This window comes from Panthera onca, chromosome E1, assembly GCF_046562875.1.
Source record: "Panthera onca isolate mPanOnc1 chromosome E1, mPanOnc1 haplotype 2, whole genome shotgun sequence".
Lineage (NCBI taxonomy): Eukaryota > Metazoa > Chordata > Mammalia > Carnivora > Felidae > Panthera > Panthera onca.
In genome coordinates, this window is record NC_138352.1 from 54,956,641 (window position 1) to 54,974,397 (window position 17,757).

Sequence of the window (17,757 nt, forward strand, 5' to 3'; positions counted from 1 at the left end):
CATCATGTCTACTAAAGTTCAGATTTCAGTTTAAATGTCTCTTAGGGAAATCTGCCCTGACCCCCATCCTAGGTCAGGTCCCCCTGTTGTAAGCTATTTTGACATGCTGCATTTTTCTTTCATACTATTTTTTTATTATTTAATTTTTTTAATGTTTATTTTTGAGATAGAGCGCAAGTCGGGGAGGGGCAGAGAGCGAGGGAGACACAGAATCTGAAACAGGCTCCAGGCTCTGAGCTGTCAGCACAGAGCCCGATGCAGGCCTCAAACCCACGAACCATGAGATCGTGACCTGAGGCCGAAGTCGGATGCTTAACCGACTGAGCCCCCCAGGTGCCCCTATTTTTATTTTTTTTAATGTTAATTTTTAAAAGAGAGAGAAAAAAAAAGAGAGACTGTGTGAATGGGGGAGGGGCAGAGAGAGAGAGAGAGAGAGGGAGACACAGAATCCGAAGCAGGCTCCAGGCTCTGAGCTGTCAGCACAGAGCTGGATGTGGGGCTCAAACTCACAAACCATGAGATCACGATCTGAGCCGAAGTCAGATGCTTAACCAACTGAGCCACCCAGGCATCCCCCTCTTTTTTTTAATTTTTAAAATGTCTTTTATACTATTTATTACAATTCATAAATATACATTTGAAGATTTTTTGTTGAATGGCCCCTCCCCCCAACTAGTCTATAACTAGTCTATAAGTTGCATAAAGCCTGGGTTCATGTTCTTTTTTTGTTCAACAGTACATCCCGAGCACTTAGGATAGGGCCTCACTCAGTAAATACACGTTGATTGGTTGCTGAACAAATGAAGAAGTTGATCTCAATCATTTCCATATGTCAGCATCCTTGCATAAAGGAGCTTTCATTCACTTACGGCAAAATTAGAAATATTTGGAATATATAGTGTTTCTTATAAAGTTACATTTACTCAATTTAAAGGACTGCCTATTATTCTGGAATTATCTTCTTTTCATCTTTTTTGGTGTTAAAAATATTTCTTACAACCCTATATCAGCTTTCCACCCTCCCAATGCCACTGTTTTGTGTGTATGTGTGTGTGTGTGTGTGTGTGTGTGTGTGTGTGTGTAATTTCAATGGTCCATGAAAACCAAAGGCCTGGGAATGATTAATCTCTACTTCCTTATTTCTTGCATGCACACATTCCTTGAACTCCTGTAATCTAGCTTATGTCCTCACTACATGACTAAAATTATACTAGAAATTATATATGTTGAAAAATTATACTAGAAATGTCACCATGACCTACTTGTTTTCAAAATCCAAGGACACTCCTCAGTCTATATCCTACTTGACCTTCACAGCATTTCACATTGTGACCATTCCCACCTTCTTAACACTCTTCACCCATGGTTTCCATGATGCTACTAACAATAGAAGTTACTATTTATGGAATGTTACTGAGTACTAGTCATTGAGTTAAGCATTTTACTAGAATGTGACTTCTTGGATCCTCCCAATAACCCTCGTATTATTATTCTCACTTTACAGATGAGAAAACTGAGAAATAAAAAGGTTAAGCCATGTGTCCGAGACCACATAGCTTGTGAAAAGCAGAGCTGAAATACCACCCCAAACCTGGCTGATTCCAAAGCACAGGCTCAAAGTCACTATGCTCTCTCCTCCTGTACTTCCCTGGGTGATCACGCCCATCCTGAGAGCTTCAGTTGTCATCTCTATGCTGATCACTTCCCCCATCTATATCTCCAGCCCAGACATTTCTGCTTAGCTCTAGCCAATATATGGAATTGGTGATTGGGATACTTTTACCCCACAGGCTCTTCAAACCTGCCAGGTCCAAAACAGAAACCATCATTTCCCCAGGAAATCTGCTCTTCTGCCTGTATTAGTTTTCTTTCCTTTTTATTTTTTTAAGTAAAGTCTACATCCAACATGGGGCTCAAACTCACAACCCCAAGATCAAGAGTCACATGCTCTACCAACGAAGCCAGCCAGGCTCCCCTGTGTTAGCCTTCTAAATAGGTGCTACCACCAGTGTCTGACCATAAGATTCCATTGCTTAAAACCCTCTGCTGGCCCACTAGTGCTTATACAATAAAGTCCAAGCTCCTTAAGCACAGTATTGGAGTCTTTTCCTGAAATGGCTTTCCTCCTCTCTGGGCTCATTTCCTATCACCTTGCCTTTTAGACTTCACTCTCCAGCAACACCATATGGCTTAGGATTTCGGGATTCTTGCCTTATCCTCGTATTCTTCAAAATTGTGCTCAAATGTCATCTCTTCCCTGTGCCATCTCACAACCCCAGCACGCTCGCCCCTGAGCCACCTCTTTACTCAGAGCAGTGGTTCTCAAATTTTCATCTGAAGACCCGTTAACATTCTTAAGTTATTGAGGGCCCCAAAGAGTTTTTGTTTATATAGGTTATATCTATCGATATTTACCAGACATTTAAACTGTGAAATGTATGTAAGTATTTTTTAATGCACTCATGATAATAATAAGTCCATTGCCTTTTAAAAATACTTAACGTCTTAAAATGAAAAATAGCTACTTTTTTCCAAACAGTAAGAGTGACTTTGCTTTACCTTCTTCTGGAGATCCCTTTAATGGCTGGCTTAATGAAAGGCAGCTTGGATTTTTATGTTCCCGCACTTATTCTGTTATGATAGCACATCATGTAACTTCTGGAAAACTCTACTGTAACCTCATGAAAGAACAAGAAACAGGTAAATAACGTATTATACGATTACCTTTTCTCTTGCTAGAAAGGGCCTCAGAGACTCCCCCCACTCCCCAAAAAAGTCCCCAGGCCACCACTTGCTATCCACTGATCCTGGAACGGTTGCAGACAGTACCAGCTTGTATGATAATTCCTTTGTCTGCATGTTGACTCAGGTATTATAGAACCTGAAATCCACTGTAGTTTATATTTGCTGTATTCCCAGGACATTCTGCAGAATGGACAAGATACCTGTGTGGTTAGTCATTGTCCTTTTCCTACTATTTTGATGGTAGTAAGGCTTAAAAGTAAACATGGCAGGGGGCACCCGGATTTGAACCGGGGACCTCTTGATCTGCAGTCAAATGCTCTACCCCTGAGCTATACCCCCCTCTGCCAAAGATGAAGGGATTATACCTTAATTGTAGTGTTCACTGACCAGACTTCTCTGGTGATTAATAGCGGTTTAGTACCTATGATTGACTAAACCGATGATTTCAAGTTTCCCAGGGTGATACAAAGAACCAAGGGAAGATTCTTCCTAGCAGTGCCATCCTCCCTGCGTGCAACCTGAGCTGCACTGAATCCCCCAGTCCAGTGCTGTGTGCAGGAGAGGAAGTGCTTCCCTTGCCCTTTTTGACCCTCTCTGCTCCTGTACCAGATGAGCTTCTATTGTCTCAGTTCTCAGCATCTTCAGTCATTTCCTCTCCCCCTGCTTCTTCAAACATCAACAGGTTTCCCCTAGGTTGGAAAGCTCTTCCTTTAGCTGTGATTGCCCGTCCATTTCTTCTTTCTCACTACCAGAGAGTCGGGGACTTCATTTCTTTATCCAGCACCTGTGTCTGCAGTTCCGCTACTCTGCATCTGCTTTCTTGACTGCCAGTAATGTTTTCCCCTTGGAGTACGGATCTTGTTTCTCCAACTAGACTGTAAGTTCCTCGAGGGCAGAGATCACTTTACATTCGTCCTTGTATTCCCCCACAGTAGTTGGCACAGCGCCTGGTTCACTGTAAGCCTAGTTTGTAGTTGCCAGCCAAACCACAATCCTAATTAAACTCAACTCTCACATTGATTACACCAAACTGGCACCCAAGCAGCTGAATTTTGTTGGAGGAGAGCTCACGAGTCCTGTGTCAACTCATCAATCTCAAAATACCCTCTCTGGTATTCCTACACTACTGGCTGACTAGGTTCACTTTCTCACCAAAGTGACTATTTCACACACTTTCTCCTGTCTCAGACCTTCCATATCGTCTCTCTCCTCACCCTCTTAGCTGAAGAGCTGGCCTCTTCCTTCTTCGAGAAAATCAGAATCAGAAGTAGTGCTGTGCTGGTAAATGGCTGACAACTGGCTTCAAAGGACCCGATTTACAGCATTTGCCAATTCCCATGGCGCAAATACTCCCACCTGCCCATTTCAAGCTACCAACATGAAGTAAGGATGGAAGCAGAGATCAGAGGGTGAGAGGTTCTACCTTGGCTTTGAAGATGGAGGGAGGGGCCATGAGCCAAGAAATGCAGGTGGCCTCTGGAAGCAACCGAAGCCAAGGAAACGGATTCTCTCCTAAAGCCTCCCAAAAGAATACAGGCATGTCAACCTGAGGTTAGCCCTGTGAATTTGATTTTGGAATTCTGACCTCCTGAAGTATAAGATAGTAGATTTGTGTTGTTTTAAGGAAATAAGTTTGTGGTGATTTGTTTATGGCAGCAATAGGAAACAAATACACTGTTGTAATCTAAGATACTACCACCATCTCTCACCTGCACTACTGAAATAGAATCCTAACCTGTCTCTCTGTGTCCATCTTTTTCCTTTCCTTTATTGTGGTAAGAACACTTAACATGAGATCTACCCTCTTCACAGATTTTTAAGTGTGCAAGACAATATTGTTAACTATAGGCACAATGTTGTATAGCAGGTCTCTAGAACTTACCCTTTTTGTGTAATTGAAACTTTACACCCATTGGTTAGCAACTCCCCGTGTCTCTTTCCTCATCCCTGGCAACCACCATCCCACTCTCTGCTTCCATGAGTTTGACTGTTTTAGGTACCTCATATAACTCAGTGTTTGTCCTTCTATGATAGGCTTATTTCACTTAGCATGATATCCCATGTTGTAAAATATTGCAAAATTTTCTTCTTTTTTAAAGGCTGAATAATATCCCATTGTACGTATTCTCTATGCAGTTCTTGAGTCCCTAAACATCTTCCCCACAGCAGTGTGGGTGATGATTTCAAATCCCCGCTCAAAAGTGGCCAAAGGCTGGCTTTTCATCCATTTGGGATAAAATCCAGACTCCTTACCTTGGACTATAAGGCCCTCTATGGCCCTGGCTAACTGTCCAGCTATGTTGAATTGCTCTCTCCTTGTCCACCTCTCCAACCTCTCTGGTCCTGGCACCTTTGAGGTAATCATTCCCACTGCCTAGAATGCCCGCCAACTGTCAGGTGCCCAAATGTCTCTTTCACCTCTTCCAGATCTTAACTTTCTAGTGTCCAGTTTGCCTTCATTAAATTATAAACTCGGCGTGAGAACAGACAGCGTGTTCTGCACCTAAAGTGGGGTAGCTGGGTCCACTAAAAGAGGGAGGGACCACTAGAGAGTGCAGCCAGCGAAGGTTTCTCAGTGGTGTCTTGGTAGCTGATGTTTGTATTCTTTTTAGAGAGACCAGGGAAAAGGATTCCCTATCTGGTTTTGCAAAAGGTTGTTTTCTGACTTCTTTGGGTAAAGAGATGGGTGGGATTGTGGATACAGAATTGAGCCTATTTTGAAAAGGCAGAATGGTACCTGAGTTCACGTCCTTTCAAAATGCCGTGTCTTCTATTGGTGTTTTAGTTTTGCTCCTCCTTATTAAAAATTTCAGTAGTATCTAGTAAGAAGAAACCAACTTTGAACAAATAATATTCAGGATGAAAATTTTAGGATTGCAGTAAAAAGAATTTACCAAGCTCTTACCAGCAGAGGGGGTATAGCTCAGTGGTAGAGCATTTGACTGCAGATCAAGAGGTCCCCGGTTCAAATCCGGGTGCCCCCTTGGCTACCTTTAAGTTTTTCACAGTCAGGTATATCCCAGACATCTAAGGGTTCTCTGAATCTGAAACTCTGGAATCCTTGTCTCTTCTACTTGGCTGATTTCCCCCAGCAAGTACTTGTCCCTTGTACCTGAGAAACAAAGAGCAACACCCCGGAAGTTGAATAGGGATTACTTTGCCAAGCCTTACTACATACCCCAAACTCGTGGAATCCCTGTGGGTAGAAAGAAGACGCAGAAGTATTTTCCTGAGACTGTTCTGTTCAAGATCTATTGGTTTAATGTTATAGTTTCTTTTTGGGTAACAATGGAGTGCCCGGCCAGGACAATATTATTTTGCTTAGTTCATACTCTGAATTGAGAGGACTAAGGGAAGAGAGTCCAAGTTTGGAAGGTTTATCTATGTGGTCACGAAGTTTAAGACCCAGGGCATAGAGAAGATAGGTCAAAAGTAGACGGCGTTCTCTTTCTTTACATTAGCTCAAAGGCAGAGCTTTGGTCTGATCAATGTACAGGTGGTAAGTTTGAGGCCCGGTGTCCAGGAAAAGGGTGAAAAGCTGGGTATTTCTTGGGACTGGGCTTTGCACCAGGACAACAGTCTCCATGTCCAGGCTCTTGACGCTTCTCAGTTATGGGAGCTATTAGGAAAAATGCACTCCAGCATTCCCCCGGGGCTCCAAAGGATGACACAACCAGATTCCGGGTTTAAAATATCACAGCTGCCCCCTGACCCAGGCAGCATGCCTCTCCCTTTCTCCTTTATTTTTCCTTTTTTTGGGCAAAATCTAGTCAAGGGGGACGCCATTGCTGCTTTAATTCTTATTATTTCCCTGTGGCCCAACAGTGATCTGATAACAGATATCTGTCCCACCTTCAGATTGTGAAACTCGATGGCCTCCTATTACTAGTTCAGTGGTTCTCAAAATGTAGTCCCCCCACCACCAGCAGCATCATCACCCAGGAACTGGTTACAAATGCAAATTCTTGAGGTCCCACCCCAGGCCTACAGAATCAGAAACTGGAGGTGTCTTAACAAGCTCTTCTGGTAATTCTGATGCACACTCAAGTCTGAGAGTCACTGCAATAGTATATCAGTTTGCATCCGGTTGTAACTTTATTTTTGTAAATTAAAATGAGCCTATGGGTGTGCCTTCGCCATTTTGACATATTTGAAGCGCTTTTGGGAAGGGCAAACACAACAGGTCTATGACACCGTTAATAAAGAAAGCTGGAGAAAGGCTTAATTTGTGGGTTTCCCTCTCTTGACCAACTCCCCCATTGGAAACGGAAAGCCAAAATCGGGGAGTAATCTTGTCCCCTGACCCTGGCGCCTCCAACTTCCTGACACATGTGAGGCGGCTGGCTGGCGGCCGCCCCAGAAATCCCGACACTTTAGGCGCAGCTTCTTGTACTTGATTTGTGCGAACATCCACTCCTCCTTCTGCTGGGTACAAAGCAAAAGCGAAAGCTTTCTGCTAACGGTTGGAAAATGAGGAAGGCATTTTACAAAACTCGACTTTCTGTTTTCTTTTACTCGAGGATCCAATGTTAAGAGTAGATCCAGTAGTTTGTTAACTACTTTACCACAGAGTGAAGGAAAAGCCACGAAGGGGGCACCCGGATTTGAACCAGGGACCTCTTGATCTGCAGTCAAATGCTCTACCACTGAGCTATACCCCCGCGCCGCTGCTGCGCTTGGAGATGGCTCTTTTGGATGCTAAGACACTGCTACACTGAGGGTAGGGAGAAAGAGTAAGGGGAAAGGAATGAAGGAAGAAAGGGGGCCAAAGGGGAAAGCAGAGGTGTCCGGACCCGGAGAACCCCGGGAAAGCTGCAGGGCAGAGCGCGGGAAGGGTAGAACTAGCTCGGGCTGCGAGGCGCAGTGTCCCGGCGGTAGGGACGGGTTCCGCCCTACGAATGTGGAAAAGGATGTGGGGGGAAGGGAGGCTGAGGGGCGGGGCAGGGGCTTCCCGTTCCGTCCGCAGGTTCACACCAGGTACCTACGGGCACAAAGGAAAGTCCCCGAATCTGGTGAATCCAGTCGGGCGTTCCGGAGCGTTCCAGCCCCACCCTAGACGGGTGCGAGGGATTTGCGCGCCTCTCTCTGCCCGGGCTCCCCAGATGTGCAGCCAGACCGGCTCCGCGCCGTCTCCAGTGCCAAAGGGCCCCTGGCCTCGGGGCGCGCCTCTCCCGGGCACCTTTTGCTGGAGAGCGCCCGGGCACGCGGGACTCTCCCGACGCACCTAGACGCGCGCCCCCGGCCCCGCAGCCCTCCCCGGAATCCGCCCCCGCGCAGCCCCACGTCGCCCGGGGAGCGCGCCGCCCGCGCGCGCCCCTGTCCGCGCCCGCGGCGCGTCCCCGCCCCGGTGCAGCCCCTCCTCCCCGCTGTGTTTATTAGGGGAAGGAGGGCGGAGGCGGAGGCCAGTTCCCTAGCTCCAGCCGCCGTCGTCGCTGCCTGTGTAGTTGCAGCCGCGGCCGCCTCCCGCCAGCTCGCTCCGGGGAAAAGAGAACGCGCGCGAGCTCGGGCGTCCCCGCCCCAGCCCTTCCCGGAGCCATGAATCCCAACTGCGCCCGGTGCGGCAAGATTGTGTACCCCACGGAGAAGGTGAACTGTCTGGATAAGGTGAGCCCCGAGATCCGGAGACGCGTCGTTGCGATCCCCGAGCAATGCTCCAGATTAGGGGAGGAGAGAAGGGCCGGGTCATCCCAGCGATCCCGGGAGGAGGGAAGGAGGGCGGTGTCACAGGGTATGGGGACAGACCCCGGTCTGGAAACCGGGAGATCTGCGGCAAGGCGAGGAGTCCGCGCGTGGCGGAGGGCCACTACCGGAGAAGAGTGGGCTCTGTGCCCTGGGGCTGGGAGGACGGAAGAGGAGTAGGGAGGCCAGGCCCCGGGGTGGGGGAAGGTTAGGGGTGCAGTCCCGCCCCCTAGGGCCGGGAGAGTGAGAGGAGACGGCCGCTCCCTCTCCCCGGCGCGCTGAGCGCCAAGTAGGCGGAAGCGCGGGGCGCTGGGGGAGGGGGAGGGGGAGAGGGAGGGGGCGGTGGGGGGGGGCGGGGCAGAGGCTGGGGGGCCCAGTGAAACCTTCAGCTCTGGCCGCAAATGGCCGGACTTCATGGCCTGGAGACTGGGGGGCGGGGGCTATCAGCCGGCGAATGTTGCATCTGGTGAACTGGGCTTCGGATAAGGATCCGAGCCCCTCTGTGAGACCCCTTTTTTTGGACGACCTGCACCCCCCTCGGTGGTTCAACGCTTAATGGACTAGCAGCAGACCTCCTCTGTAGCTTCCCAGCCCCCACCTCAAATTAGAAGCCAACTCCCGGGTCTGGGCTGCCCAGCCAGAGCGGGGCGGGGTCGGGTGCTGGAGTAGGGTGGGTGGGGGTGCTTTGCAGAGATCTCCTGAAATTGTGCTCAGAGCCTGAGACTGGCTTGTAGAACAAAGAGCTAACTTTTCAAAGCAGGTTTCCCCAACGGAGGGTGAGGTTGGCTGAGTTCAGGGGAAGCCAAGAAAAGGGGGAGGTGTTAGGAAGAGGGGAAGGTGGCCTTCTGGAAATTCACGGTCCCCTGGGGGCCCTTACGCGTCGTCTCCCCCATCCATGCTGGACTTGTTCATCTGGTTGCTATTACACTTTTGGAGGGGGGCGGAGAGTAGAATTGGGTGTTTCCAGCAGTTTGGGGTAGGTTCCGGTCTTTTAAGCTCCCTAAGATACTAAGGCGATGCCTCCCCTCTGCATCTTCTCCCCACTCTGGAGGAGAAGCCTCTGTGGTTTTGTCTCCCTCCTCATCATGCCTTTTGCCCACCTCCCAAAGCTGGCTCCAAGTCCAAATGTTCCCTCCTAACTGTCTGAACTGGCAGGGGTTGGGGGGTATGGGATGGAAGAGGGGTACAGAAGTCTGGGGCCAACTTCTTCATTGCACACCTGGAGCCAGGGTTTATTTGGGAAAGGATAGTTCATTGGATACTTTTGGTCTCTTCCCTCCCCTTTGGGATTGACCCTTTCTCAGTGATCTTTAGCCTCTGAATCAGGGAGATGGGATTGTGTTCCCAGGTCCTGAAATACATTTGAACTTGCTCTTGGGGGAATCGAGTATATAGGGCTGCTGCTGTTTCTCTGTCTCTCCTGGTCTTGGCTGGGCAGGAGGAGAGGAGGGCTTATATCATGAACACAAGCGATGTGGGTGCTGACCTTCCCAAAGACCATGCCAGCCTCCGGAGGGCAGGACTTGAGCTAGGAGGCACTAGCTAAAGAACAGACTGTCCTTGCATCTGGGATTTTTACCTTCCCCTGGTGGGGAGGGATTTTGGCCTCTGCATTTCATGTGCCTCTCTTATTCTCCATAGTCATGGACTGGGAAGAGGCTGTGGGCTCTTTCACCTGTATAAGGCAGAAGCAACGTATGGTGGAGGGATTATTGGGCCAGGAGTTGGGAGACTTGATCCTAGTTCCAGGTCTGCTCCCACCAGCTTTATGAATGGCTCTAGGCCTCAGTATTCACCATCTGTCAGATGGGTATGAATGATGTCATTTCCTTGGAGGTGGGACAGTGTACTAAAGTGCCCAGAAGGGGATGTGGTATAGGCTGTGCCCTCCCTATCTTTCTGGGATAGTCGGTCCAGCCCCACATTCAGCTCCCTCGTAAAGTCTTTTGAGAGTGCTGTGTGCCAGAGGGGAGAGGGTAGTGATCCCACAAAGTGCCTTCCCCTGGGGGTTCTCTTGTCCTAGCTGGAAGAGGACATTCAGGCAGGTGGGGGCAGGTGGGGTTGCCCTGGGAAGGAGGTTTTTTTAAAAAGCCCCGTGAGGGGCTCAAACTCACGATTCTAGGGTAAAGACCTGAGCTGAGATCAAGAGTCTGATGCTTGCCTGTCTGAGCCACCCAGGTGCCCTTCCTCCTCTTTTTTTGAGCTCTCCTTACAGGAGGTGGCCCTGGGGAGACCTCACCCCCTGCACTGAGCAGGAGGCCTAGAATATTTAGGTATCAGACCTGTTCCATGTAACCCTCCTCAGGCAGTAAGGACAGACACTTGGACTAGGGACCTGGTGCCCAGAGGACCGAGACCTGGGAGGGGGGAACATTCAGTCCCATAGGTGTGGTTGCTAACCAACTTCCCAAGGCCTGCCATTTTATAGGAGAGAGTCAAATTAGACTCATTTCACTATGATTTCCCTATGGCACATAGCTCACGATGTGACCCAGAGCACAGGCCACGTCCTTGGTGTTAGTCTTTTCTCCTCCCTGAGCCTTATCTCCCGAAGGCTTAAGTGGGTAAAGGCCATGTCACCTCTGATGGCCACCCTGCCCCCAACCTGCAGTACCCAGTATGCTGTGCACGCTGAATAAATATGTATTGCTGATGACGATGTTTGAGGAAGGAGGTCGAAATGTGCTTCCCCAGAGGACTTCTGGGCTTAGAGTTGGGGGGAGAAACGGGGTGACCTCATTCACTCATTCATTCGACAAATATTTATTGAGCACCTGCTTTGTGCCAGGCTCTCTGAATGACTGCCGCAGGAACGTTTGGGGAGGAAGAGAGTCTGTGTCTTGACACGTCCTCTACATTTTGAGAAGGGTGGAGTTTTGTCCCCAACCCTGTTGGGAAGCATTTGTATCCGGGGACCTGTGCACTGTCTAGAATCTCCCCTGGCTTGCTTTCCCAGGCTCCTGAAAACAGGTGGAGATATTCAGGAAGGCTAGAGGACTGGTAGGCTGCTAGTTCCCCTGGAATGCTTTTTTTTTTTTTTTTTTTTTTTTTTTTTTTCTGGACTGCTTCTTTGGGAGGGCTCTCCTCCTCTGGCGGTCTGAGCCACCCCTCCACACCCCCAGGGGGCAGCAAGGCAGAAGGCGGCTGGGCTAGACACAGAAGAGGAGGCAGGTCCATGAAGCCGTGGTGCCCCATTTTCCCAGCTGAACCCCACGATCACTTTGTGATCATCCGTTCACAGGAGCTACTCCTTATTGCGACGTGTCAGCTTCAGTCTTCACAAAACTGATGCGATTGCTCCTCTGAATTATGAACCCCCTAAACGGAGGCTCAGATAGGTCATGCGGCTCACTCCCCGCTCACCCAGAGCTGTGAGCAGCCGCTTCCCCTACCTGCACCGTGATTCCAGAGGGAGAGTGGCTGGCCCAAGCCTCGACCAAGTATGGAGGACCTTGCTTCTGCCCCCATCAGCCTCCATTTGCCTTTCTGTGGAGTGGGGTTTCAGTGGAACGGGTTGTAGTTTTGGAGCTGTGGGTGAGAGCGTGGAGGGCACTGCCGGTGCCTGGAGATGGGCTGAGAGGGTTCTTATTGGCACTGGACATCTGGGTTTTGTGACTAGGGAAACCGTGGACTCCCAGGGCAGCAGGAAGGATTAGAGTTGCACGCCCAAAGGTGTACTTTGCCCCCCGCCGCCCCGAGACTACAGGCTCAGGAATGCATCTCTGAAAACTTCTTATCTGGGGCCTTCGGGAAAAGGGGGTGCTCTTGCTCTGGGACAAGGCCAGTGGGGCAAGGGAGGGAGGCAGACAGGTCCTGGTGGGGCCGTACTGACTTATTTCCCTGTGTCATTCACTGGACCCGACTGAAACAGGGAGGGGGTTTCTTTCCTCTTGGGGTCCCCTTGGGGTCCCCAGCCCAGGCTTGGCCCACAGGGACTGTTGGGTGACTTGTCATCTTCTGTTCCCCCTTCCACTCCTCCCTCGCCCCGCTCCAAAGAGGACACAGTAGCGGGAGCTGCCGGATTTTCTTTAACCTTGGAGCCCTCCTCTAGAGAGAGGAGGGAAGTGACAGGAAGCCGCTATCAGTGCTGGGCTTGGAGCCTGGAACTGGGTCATCTCATTCCTCCCACCACCCCCACCCCGCCCCTCTGTGAGACCACTTTCCAGACTCAGAGACTGAGTTCAGTAGTGACCCTGAAGGCACTCGGTCCCCTCTTGTTTTCATTATTCTGCTCCTGAGCCCCATGTAAGGGAACAGGTGACTACTGCCCCAGCCTTTAATGTGTTAGCTGAGAGCAAGGGGTCTTGGGGTGAGGGGGGAAGAGCTAATGATGGAAATGGGCCCCATCCCCTCATGGGGGCCCCCTTCCTCCAAAAGGCAGCTAGGAGGTTTCTTGTGGAACCTCCTGCACCCCCAGCCTGGCCAGTCTGCTCTGCCCCCCTTCCCCAGGGGCTCAGCTCCAGGGTGGGGACCTGGCCATCTGCTAGGGTAGGGCTGTCTCTTTCTTTCCCTGTGTCTCCCCCAAGTCGATCAGGAGGCAGCGTTGGAGGTCCCCAGTCCTAGGACAGTGCATATTCCTGCATATGTGTGTGTGAAAGTGGGTCATGGTCCGGATTCCAGAGAATGTTTTTCCTGGCAGGCCCCTGAGGGGGTGGGGGGGAGGCGGAGGCCCAGGCAGGGGCCTGTGCAGCTAGGCAGGCAGCGGCCAGCAGACTGGGTGGTGACAGGGCTGGGGCACTCTGCCAGCACCTCCCAGGCATTGGGGGAGAGAGAGGGGCTGTGACTTTGGGGGCTGGTGGGGGCCGGGACTACCCTGTTCTGGTCTGCCAGCCAGGTTGCATGTGCTGGGTTTTTGTACGGAGAGGAGTCTGGGCTGGGCTCTGGGATGGGCCCAGGTTGGGGTGAGGGCCAAGCTTACGCCAGCCGTGCCTTTGCTTCCAGACTTCCAGCTGGCCATCTTCCCAAAAAAGTGGTTCTCCTATCACTTCATTTACTATTCCAGCTTTGGAGAGTCTCCTTGATAGGGAAAGTACCCTGTTAGAAGGTGATTACCCCCAAGTTATCCCCTGGTCCCTGGTTGAAGTGGGCCAGGGTCGAGGAGGTGGTATCCCAGCTTCTCAGCTTCCTTTTTTCTGTCCCCTCTTCCAAAGTGTCCCAGAAACATCCCTTGGCTGGGCAACACATTTTGAAAAGCCCTGTCTTGGAGGGATTCCTTAACAGATGGCTACGAACCAGCCCTGTGCTGGGCACCTTCGCAAGTCTCCCTGGGCTCTTCCCTGGCTTCCGGCCTCCTTCTTTGAGGGGTCAGGAGTGTCTTCCTCTGACTGCTGGGAAATGGGGCTGAGACGGGCCAGCCAGGTCACCGGACAGCCCGGATTCTGGGGTCCTGGAAGCTGGACTCCAGGTTGGTGTTGATCCTGGGCTGCCGGGGCGGGGGGCGATTTCTATATCCTTTGTGTGGGTTTGCCCGAGAATCAGCATTTCTCAGGATGGGAGCATTTCTGTTGCATCGGTCCCCCTTCCCTCCTGGTCTTTGGCTCTGTTCCCCTTGACTGGCCCCCCTGGATTGGTCCCTGGGTTTTGCTGGAGTCTTACCCGCATTGTAGCTGTGGTTGGGCACAGGGAAGCCCCACCTGCTTCCCAGCACACACAAGCCTCCACCCGGAGCTGCTGAGCCCCCTCTGCTGGGTTTGTACCTGTCATGGGGCCCAGCACCTAACATTCGAGTACTTAGAGGGGGCAAGCGCTGTGCTGAGTGTCTTACAGGTGGTTTCTCATTTGCTCCTCATTATTGCTGATACTCTTTTCAGACATGAAGATGGCTGGGAGGCATACGCCCTGACCAAGTTCACACAGCTAGTCAGGGTGGAGCTTTGATGCCCACTGTGGGGGATGTACCTCCAAGCAGAGCTCTGTAATGCCTCAGAGGGAGAGCGGCTGTGGGGGTCCTCTCGTCCCAGTTATCTGACTGGGGCTGGGAGAAGGGGAAGGGAAGGAGAAAGGGTATGAGTGTGGTGGCTAGAGCTTGGGGCACCCACCCCCCACCTGGTCACGGGTCCTTCGAAGTGGGAGGTATGAGAGCTGGAGCAGCGCCAGGGGCCCATGTGTGGCAGTCCTGGAGCGAGAGTGAGGAGTGCCAGGGTTTCGGCCCAGGGGCCTGGTGGCCGGCCCTCCTCCCCTTCTCCAGACCCTGTCAGGCTGCGGGGCTGCCCCTCTGAGTTCAGCAGCTGTGGCTTCTTAGCAACCCTGGGGCAGCTTTGCATAAGCAATGAGGCTTCTGGTGGTGGTGGTGGTGGGGGCGGGGGGGGGGGGCAGCAGGAGTGGTCGGGGAGGTGGGGCCATCCTTCTGGGGACAGCTTGCCACTGTTAGAACCGGCCCCTTCCACGCTCACCCTTCATGCCTGCCCGTCTCCTGCTCCTGACAGCTCAAATGGCTGACGGGTGGGGAGTGCGGAAGGGAGGAGAATGTCAACGGCTGCCAGAGCCTGTGACTTGAGATGTCCCCGGCTCACCCCCGGGGTGATTCTGTGTTCCAGTCCCTGGGAGGGAGGGCTCCTTCCTAGGGCCCGAGTGCCCCTTCCCGAAGTCCTGGTGTCTGATGGCTGTCCCCCCCTCTGTGCCTCTGTCCCCAGTTCTGGCATAAAGCATGCTTCCACTGTGAGACCTGCAAGATGACACTCAACATGAAGAACTACAAGGGCTACGAGAAGACGCCCTACTGCAACGCGTGAGTCCTGCCTCCCTCCCTAGCTCTTCCTTGTGTTCTCACGATGTTGCCCAGCACTTGCACGCTCTACCTGAGAAGCGTTCAGCGCGTTTAGTCCTCACCCCGGCTGGATGAAGTAAGGGCTGCTGGTGTGCCCATTTTACAGGGAGGGAAACTGAGGCTCGGGAAAGGAATATTCTTCCCCCAGATCACACGGCTAGCGAGAGGCTGGTTGAAACCCAGCCAGGCAAGCGTGTTCTTCCCAGTGCATCCTGCTGCGAGAGAGGGCCCAACGCGCTCCTTCAGGAAACAGTGCTCTCTCTTACTTACCCCCCGCCGGAGGGGCTTGGGGGGGCTTCTGGCAGCAGCCCTTCCTGGCGTTCATCTCTTGAGAACTGAGGGCAACGTGAAGGGGTGGCTGGGCCTGGGGCAGGCCTCTCCCTGCCGGTGAGGGAGGCCGTGGAGACCTTCATGTCTTTTCCAGTGGAGTTGGCTGGGGCTCTGTTCCTTTCACACTGGGACCCGCAGCCTGTCCTGATGGGGGGAGGTGGGTAGAGGTGGGGTCCTCCATCCAGAAGGACACCCCTCTCCCATCCCTTGCAGTTCTGGACAGTGCACCGCCTTCTACCTTCAACTTGACGTCATATGTAGCAAGTGTAAACTCAGTGCAGGTCCACGGTATATGCAGGACCTCCCAGCCACCCTGCTAGTGAGGGCTTCAGAAGGTCAAGTCACTGAGTCACGGCAAAATCCATATTCAAAGAAATTCAGGATCTGACTTGCGTCTAGGAATTTCTTTGGTCAGGAGGCTCTTCGCGGCAGAATCGCTGAGGAGGGGAACACTGGGACTTGTCGAAAGGGGTGGGGGGCTTAAACACCCTTGAAAGGCTGCCTCTCCCTCACAGCACCCCCAGTCCCCTCCTGATACCCCAACCTCATCATCCCTGGGGGTTTGAACATTCATCAGGCACGGGTGCCTGCCAACTGCTATATGCCAACCTGTGTCAGGGACTGGGAAAGGAGATTTCTTAAAAAAATTTTTTTTCTAATGTTTATTCATTTTTGAGAGAGAGCGTGAGTTGGAGGGGGCCTGCATAGAGAGATGGAGACACAGAATCTGATTCAGGCTCCAGGCTCTGAGCTGTCAGCACAGAGCCCAGTGTGGGGCTCAGACTCACGAACCACAAGATCACGACCTGAGCCGAAGTCGGATGCTCAACCGACTGAGCCACCCAGGGGCCCCTGGGAAAAGAGATTTCTAAATGACAAAAATCTCAAGCCCAAGAAGCAACCTGGATATTGTCCTTTCTGGGAGGGATTGGGCACTGGGAAGGCTGCCTGGGGTAGAAGGAAGATCCCAGCTCTCTCCTGGCTTTTGCTTCAGCTGCCTCCTCTCTTCTATTAGCTTCCACTGGTCCTCTCCCCCCCTACCAACCCCTCCCACCCCCCAAGGGAAATGGGACATTCTTAGAATTCTTACAGGCTCACACAAGCCCTGATTCTCTGCCACTTCCTCCCTCTGTTGGGGAGCGGGGTGGGGTTCAATAAAGCCAGAGGCCCGGGCAGTGTAACCCCTTCATGGCTGGACCACTTGGAGCTGGATTCTGGGCCCTGAGACTCCTTTGGGGGCAGTTTCTGAGCCTCGGCCCCACCCGGCAGAAGTCTGGCTGAGCCACGTCTCTTCCTAAGACTCTAGTAGCCTAGCATTCAGTGAGCATTGGGAGTTGGTGACAGCAGCCAGCCTTGTCCTTGTTTCTCGGCGTTTTCTCAGCCTGATGCCTGAGTCCTAGGCTAACTGTTCTCACCCTCTTCTGGGGAGGCTGCGGTAAGTGGGGGTGGGGACTCCTGGAGGTGTTGGGGTCTCTGGGGGCGGTAGAAGATGAAGCACCTCTCCCCGGATGCTGCTTCCACAGTGCCCAGGCAGAGGCTCCTGTCTCTGCCCTGGCCCCCAGCCAGAGAAGCAGACTGGCCTCTCTCTGTTTCCCCAGGCTTTACCGCCCCAGCCTCTGCCCTGCCCAGTTGACCTTGGGCCCAGCTGGGATGTTACCTCGGAGGACTCAGAGGACTCTGAATGAGAGCTGAAGCTCTGGGGGGATGTGTGGCCCGGCTGTGTCTCAGGCTGTGTCTCACCTCCGCTGGGAGTGGGCAGAGTAACACCCTGCCCGAGGCGCTCACACTCCCTCAGCCAGCGTCTGCTAGCAGTTGGTCCGGACCCAGCAAGCCTGACGAGGTAATTCCAGGATAAGCCAGATGTAGTAGGCTCGGCCTGCAGGGAGCACCCTCAGGGCCTGTCTGAGCTTCAGTTTCTCCATGGTTACACATTCCCACCCAGGGATGCTGGGCCCCTAGACCAAAGAGTACTGAGCACCTGCCACGTGCCAGGCACTGTGCCCGCGTCCCCTCTCATTCCTTCCTGTTTGCTTTCTGCCTCTGGCCCCATCCTCCAGTGACATTCAGGTTCCTGAATCTTGGGGTTTGCCAGGGTGTAGCTTTGCCCCCACCCCCATCCTGGCCTTGCTTTGTGGACCTCAGGCCTGGCTTCCCTCCTTCTCAGAAGTAGCGTCTGCTCAAGACCCACGGGGGCAGGTGATCTCTCCCCGCCCTTTGCCAGGGAGTTGGACCCCTCC

At 52.2% G+C, this 17,757-nt stretch overlaps 1 protein-coding gene, 1 long non-coding RNA gene and 3 other non-coding genes across 6 annotated transcripts in view; 3 read left to right on the forward strand and 2 right to left on the reverse strand.

Moving 5' to 3' along the window:
* The window catches only part of LASP1 (LIM and SH3 protein 1), a 50,740-nt gene that overhangs the window by 3,560 nt on the left and 29,423 nt on the right, over positions 1-17,757 (forward strand). Inside the window, exons 1-2 of one of the 2 annotated variants that reach the window (XM_078437205.2) lie at positions 8,113-8,349; positions 15,057-15,151. In XM_078437205.2, the coding sequence (XP_078293331.1) occupies positions 8,281-8,349; positions 15,057-15,151 (164 nt within the window). In that variant the 5' untranslated portion in view covers positions 8,113-8,280. Of the gene's footprint in view, positions 1-8,112; positions 8,350-15,056; positions 15,152-17,757 lie in introns of those variants that run through there. The other variant, XM_078437206.2, reaches the window with a different exon arrangement.
* On the forward strand, positions 2,550-4,485 carry LOC132687736 (uncharacterized). The gene is made up of 3 exons (XR_009614247.3): positions 2,550-2,700; positions 3,428-3,622; positions 3,968-4,485. It is a non-coding gene; the product is annotated as an uncharacterized LOC132687736 (long non-coding RNA).
* On the reverse strand, positions 3,013-3,084 carry TRNAC-GCA (transfer RNA cysteine (anticodon GCA)). Its single transcript has one exon. It is a non-coding gene; the product is annotated as a tRNA-Cys (tRNA).
* TRNAC-GCA (transfer RNA cysteine (anticodon GCA)) lies at positions 5,658-5,729 on the forward strand. The gene has a single exon. It is a non-coding gene; the product is annotated as a tRNA-Cys (tRNA).
* Positions 7,335-7,406, reverse strand: TRNAC-GCA (transfer RNA cysteine (anticodon GCA)). Its single transcript has one exon. It is a non-coding gene; the product is annotated as a tRNA-Cys (tRNA).